General features: G+C 29.7%; 1 protein-coding gene across 1 annotated transcript; it reads right to left on the reverse strand.

The window, feature by feature from the left end:
- Positions 1-3,951: 3,951 nt before the first annotated feature.
- LOC114314649 (myb-related protein 308) lies at positions 3,952-6,241 on the reverse strand. The gene is made up of 2 exons (XM_028261119.2): positions 5,974-6,241; positions 3,952-4,966 (listed from the first exon to the last, which is right to left on the reverse strand). Exons 1-2 carry the CDS (start codon positions 6,104-6,106, stop codon positions 4,197-4,199), a joined length of 903 nt encoding a protein of 300 aa, XP_028116920.2. The 5' UTR covers positions 6,107-6,241; the 3' UTR covers positions 3,952-4,196.
- Between the last annotated feature and the right edge of the window lie 242 nt (positions 6,242-6,483).

A 6,483-nucleotide genomic window follows, 5' to 3' on the forward strand; every position in this document is an offset into this window, starting at 1 on the left:
AAGAGTTGCAATAATAGCAACTAGACAAACACAACTACATACAATTATGAAAATATTCTCTTTATGAGTATTCGGAAATAGTTAGTTTTTAATTTGTATTTTTATATTTTTAGTGATTTTTAAAAATATTTTAATTATTATATTTTATTTTTTAGATTCACTTAATCTTAATATACTTATAAAATGTGTGCACTTTTTTTTTAAAAAAATATTGAATACAATAAAATACGAAAATGTATTGAATTTATATATATATATATATATATATTTAAATTTGGTGATTTTTTTTTATAAAAAATTCACAAATATAATAATTTTTTAGTGTATCCTTTTTTTTTTTTGTAAAATATTAAAAAATTATTAAAAATAAAAATACGAAAATAAAAAATTCAATTTTTAGAAAAACAGAAATAACCAAACATGGTGAATCACCTTATAATAGCAACCCAAGTTTATTAGGACACAGTCCCAAAATCCTTAATTGATCAAGCTAACAAATGAAAAAAAAAATGACTATTTTGAATATTAGAGACTTAAAATAAACATATCAGAACAAACACAACCGAAATAAAAAAAGAATAATGCTTGGGACCCCATTTGGGGGTCACCCCCTCACCCCCTTTGCCACGTGACAGGGGGTGATTGGAGGAGCAGGAAAAAAAAGAAAAAGAAAAAGAAAAGGTAACCAATGAGAGAGAGAGGGGGTCAAAGGGGGTGGGGGGAAAAGGGGGATGAATCATTACTCATAAAAAAATTTGAATAATGTTTTAGAGCACTAAATTGGGAGCTCTAGAGCATCACTAATGATGTGGCACAGTGGCCCCCACCAAAGTGATGTGATGTTTTGGCTTGAGTTTGTTTTTTTTTTTTTTTAAGCTCATTAGAACTATTAGTGGTCCAAAAATTAGTGGGATGAATCACCACTCAAAAAAATTTTTTGGACAAAGTAATTTGCAAATAAAACTTTCTTAAAAATGATCACAAAATTGAAAGTATAAATGAAGGAATCTGTCCAATAAAGCCATAATTTAGTCACAATAAAACAGTGAATCTTGATCGTTAGATCATTTTCAATTAAACATGAATCTTTCAATACTAATCCATCAACATAAAACTAAATACTTATTTATCGTTTTGTCATCCTATCATACAAATGAGCAAAAAATACCATGTTCATCAAAGATTAAATTTGTTTAAAGCCTCGTTTGGCATGCGAGTATTATAGTTTAAAAGTTATTAAAAAAATAAAAAAAATTATAACTTATATTAAAAAGTCAAAGATTATATTTTCTCTCTATTTTTTGCACATCTTTTAATAAAAGATTAAAAAATTATTTCAAATATATTAATTTTTTTATGGCAGACAAGACTTCCCTCCGATAATTACTTTGACAGTGCATACAATAAAATAATAACGGCTGAGAGTATTAATTTGAGAGTTTTAATATAATTTTAATGATGTGGAGAGTACTCATGTGAATGTGGAGCCCATATTTCTTTCTCTATCTCTCTCTAGAGTCTCATTAGTAAAAAAACTTCCCATTATGAAAAAGAGAGAGGTAACAAATAGCATTAGACTATTCTACCTCACTAGAGTTCCATTTAAAACTCTCAAATTAAAATTATGTATCATTAGTTTTATAGTGAAGTTGATTCTTGCATAACAAATAGCATTAGACTATTATGCTATCATTTTAATGTCTCTAATTTTTTTAGACTTAAAAGCAAAAATTTTATTGTAAAATAAAATTTGGAAGTAATTTCTGCTGTTGTGAGATTAATCATTAAAATATTGTCTCGAAAAGTCATAAAGACAATAAAATTTTGAAAATCTCGACAAAATAATTCGGTCTCAAAAGAATTTTTTTTTTAAATAAAAATTTTGGTTCAAAATAATAGTAATTCATCACTAAATATCCAGTTTCATCACTAAAAATGCAATAATGACAGTTTTGGTAATAAAAATATTTTGACCCCTTTTTTCTCTAAAATCCTATACTGTGATTTTTTGATTTTTTATTAAAAAACATGTAAAAAGTAAAGACAATAGGAAGGAATCTTAGAATTTTTTATATGACTTTTCGATATTTTAAATTTTTTTTAACTAAAATAATATCATCTCAAACGGACTCTAAAGAAATAAAAAAGTTTTAATAAAAAATATCCTCCCCATCGAAAGGTCTACAGGGGAAAAAATTTATGTCCAAAAGCCCTACAAAATAAAAACTTTTTGTCCATAGATATTTACAATAAAGGCTGATTAATAACTTCTTTTCTAAAGGATAAAAAAAAAAGTAAATAATAAATTCTTTACAACCAAAATAAAACTGACACTATCTCATATCATCTGTGAGGAGCTCCCACTTTCATCTTATAAGCGTACTGGTTCCTTTCATTTTGTACAAGGCCTTTTCTCCTGAGGAGGAACTCACCTGCAAATATTATCCGTTTTGGCCGGAGCTTTACGGTTTTGTTCTTCCTCGGGAGAAAAGGCATCGTACAAGGTGGAGGGGACCAGTAAGCTTATAAGGTGGAAGTGGGAGTCCCTCCCAGGCGATGTGAGACAGTGTCCTCATCATAACTTAACAAATTATAAATTATGATTTTAGTCAGAAATTGTTAATCTATTTGGTGCAGCTGTTGAATTATACATTTAAGTTGCTGAATAATATTTAATAAATAAGTTGTGAAATAACTTTTTGATGTCTAATAGATGTCATTTTTACCCTGTTAACAGTAAATTTAATTAATATTTGTTAATTATAAATTGAATTAACATTTTTTTTTTGTTATTAATTACTAGTCCACATTTACCATGAATATATATATATATATATATATATAGTCCAGAATCTATACTTTGGTCTTTTTCTATTTTCAAGAACAAACAAACAAACAAATAAACAAAAAATCATTTTCTAAGGGTGTAATTGTAAATTAATATATTCACTGCCAAAAAAAAAAAAAGAGCTGATAATTAGAAATAAGGGGCAAACAGTTTCTCAAAATCAACTTTTTTTAGTTAAAATTTTTTTTCTATAATCACAAATTGTTTAAATTAAATTTAACTAATCAATTAAAAATAATTTTTTGAAAGCTAAAATTTATGAGTTGACCAAATTCATGTACATCAAACACCCCAATCACGAGTAGTAACGAATTTTATTTGCTAGTCCGACCACCCCATTCTTTCGTAACCAAATACCATAATACCATAGCTTACATATGAAATGTTCGGTGCAGTTTGTAGTTTATAATACCATTTTATTTGCGTGGCCCTATTATTACATACTTAAATATAGTTCCAAGCTAATTAAGCATTATTATTAATTGGGTAAATTATGCAAATGGTCCTTATAGTTTATATAATATATTAATTTGATTCCTATTATTTTAATTTGTTCGATTTTGTCCCTTAATTTAATGGATTGTGTCATATTGATTCAATAAATAACGGTCGTTAAGTTTGGTAGACGGAAAGTTGTTATATGGTCAAACTATGTATCAATTAGTCTTTATAGTTTACACGATGTGTCAATTTGGCCTCTATTTTTTTAATTTTCTCTATTTTGATAAGGATTAAATTGATACATTGTTTGAGTTTCCATCCACCACACTTAGCGATCGTTATTTATTGGATCAATATGACACAATCTGTTAAATTAACGAAAAAAATCGAGTAAATTAAAATAACAAAGACTAAATTGACATATCGTGTAAATTACAAAAACTATTTACATAATTTATCCTTAATTTATATTGGGTAGCAAATATATCACGAGAATTTCACTTTCTATGTGGCACTGGCACACCCAAAGATCCTTTGTTCCTAAATAATTCTGTCCATTTATCACAAATCACTTACAATTATTGAATATGTTTTGAGATTTTCATATATTGATATTCTTATAAGATTTAATGATTGTGAGTAATTTGAAAGAGAAGACAAAATTGTTTGAGGACAGAGGATCTTTACTGCAATGGCACCATGGTTACCATTATTTCAATTGGTGTACAATTTGATACACGTGGGAAAAAAAAAATTGTTGTAAATAAAATAATAAAATAAACTTGACGAGATTAGAGTTAATTAAAGTTGACGTGAAGGACAAGGTTCTCGACATTTCCTACCCAAAATCTCAAAATCACTAATTATTATTATTATTATTATTGTTATTGTTATTATTATTTTCCAATCAGATCAACAAAGATTCAGCAAAGGAATCAAACTCATCATGAACTTGGTCATCATCTTTTGCCTTGAGAAGTTGTAGATACTCCTCATAGAGCTTTTCTAGGGTGTGATCAAACATTGGTAATTGAGACTGCCATTTGATGAGGTCTGAAGACTCTGAACCATAAATGAGATCATGGTCTTGTTCTTGATCTTGATCATCACCACCAATAAGAAAGCTAACCCCATTACCATGATCATGATCACCATCCTCTTGGAGACTAGACCATGGAACATCTTCAACTTCTGTGCCAAGTACTACTCTATGATCTCCCTCAAGGCTTGAAGTAGGAGTCCAATCAAAACTACAATTTCTTGACATTGAGAAATTTCTCGAAGACTTGATCCTAATGGGCTTTGGGTTATGAGCTTTGACCTTTTCACTCACTAAAACATTGGATTTAAACTTGTTCTGCTTTTTGTTGCTATTCCTCCTCCTCTTCTTTGGTTCTTCTTGTAGGTTGGGGTCGGAATCCAATAATTTTTTGTGGGTATTGGGGTCTGTTCCTTGTCTTCTAAGCTTTTTGCTAAGATGGGTGTTCCAGTAGTTCTTGATCTCATTATCGGTTCGACCCGGTAGCCTTCCAGCGATAAGAGACCATCTGTTGCCCAAGAGGGCATGCATTTTGATAATTAGGTCATCCTCATCAGGGGTGATGTTCCCTCTCCTGATATCTGGTCTAAGATAGTTCATCCACCTTAGCCTGCAACTCTTCCCACATCTTAGCAACCCTTCAAGCACCAACAAAATTGCAAAGTTAACTTTTTTTAATCAAGTCATTGAATTAATTCTAGGTCAAACTATACTAGTAGTCTTTGTAATTTGCTTCTTTTGTTAATTTAGTCATTGTAATTCTAATTGAATCAATTCCGTCTCTTAATTATTATTATTTTTTGTGTAGGGTAAATTTAGTTCAATTGATAATATTCGTTAAAAAGTTAGACAAAAATAAAGGACAAAAGGGTCCATTCAAAAGGAATGAACATCAACCCTCAATAACTTTAGGGAGAGTAAATGAATTATTTTATCAATTGATTTCAATCTAATTTTTGAATAGGTGTCACCATTTAGACTAAGAAAAATGCTTAAGACCTCCATTTTTTGGAGACCCCCACAACTTTATTTGAATTTTCACCATTGATGTATATGTGGGATCCACTCATGTATGTGTCGGGCTCACACCATCAATGGTGAAGATTTAAAGGAGATTGTGAGGGTCTCCAAAAAATGGGGGTCTCAATCATTGTTGTTAGACTAATTGATACAATGTGAAAAATTTAAGAGTGAAATTGATATCACCAGAACTAAAATGACCAAATCGACACGAGGTATTTGCAAAAATTACATGTGTAATTTGCTATTAGTTATAGAGTGATTTGGGAAGTTGGTTAAAAATTGAAAAAAAAAACACAAAAACAATTTGTTCGAGGAATTGTTTCTAAAAAGTATTTTTGAAAAAATTATTAAAGTAAACATCAACCAAAAAAGCTGTTTTCAAATATGCAAAAATCATTTTTGCATAGACACGAATCCGATATGAAAACATTATCGGTATTTTTCAAAATTTTCATCGGTTTAGTTTTTAAAAACACGATCAATAAAATAAAAAACTAAGAAAAGGAAAACACAATTAAACTGAAATTATACGAGTAAACAGATATCTAGTATCACTATCTTGTTGAACTTGAAAAAGAGAAAAGCTAGCTTATAGCAAGTGATTACAGAGATACATTATTACCAGCTTTCTTAGGCAAAGATCTCCAATTGCCTTCTCCATGAGCCTGAATATACTTCGTAAGCAATGCATCTTCTCTAGCAGTCCATGGCCCTCTATGCAACCCTATCTTAGAACAACAAGGAGCCCTTCCCATTTTGTTTGTTTCTCAGGAAAGTCAGTGAATTAGAGATGGGAAGAAATATAGGGTGATGTTTTCAGGAGAAGTGCACAAGACAATCACAACATTGTTTTCCTTTTAAAACACAATAGGATCTATTATTTAAATGGGGGTTTTTGGACACTGTTTAGTGGACAATATGATAATTATTTTTCAACAGTAACTTGTGTATATAAAACCAAGTTATCACCATGTAGGGCACACTTTTGTTTTGAAGGACATATGCAAAGTTGATTTTGCCAACTATGTTTGTGCAGCAGGTGCCTACCTACCCACTCATCTTAGTATCTACCCTTCTTCTTACATGTGTTTCTAAGAAGATGATTGAATATCGACATTTATGTATTTGAATA

The sequence above is a fragment of the Camellia sinensis genome, chromosome 5 (assembly GCF_055761805.1).
Source record: "Camellia sinensis isolate YWXY chromosome 5, ASM5576180v1, whole genome shotgun sequence".
In the NCBI taxonomy this organism is placed as follows: Eukaryota; Viridiplantae; Streptophyta; class Magnoliopsida; order Ericales; family Theaceae; genus Camellia; species Camellia sinensis.

Coding starts and splice junctions, on each gene's coding strand:
- LOC114314649 (XM_028261119.2), bottom strand. CDS start 6,106: ATGGGAAGGGCTCCTTGTTGTTCTAAGATAGGGTTGCATAGAGGGCCA. Junction 4,967..5,973: donor ATCTTTGCCTAAGAAAGCTG/GTAATAATGTAT, acceptor TGGTGCTTGAAG/GGTTGCTAAGATGTGGGAAG.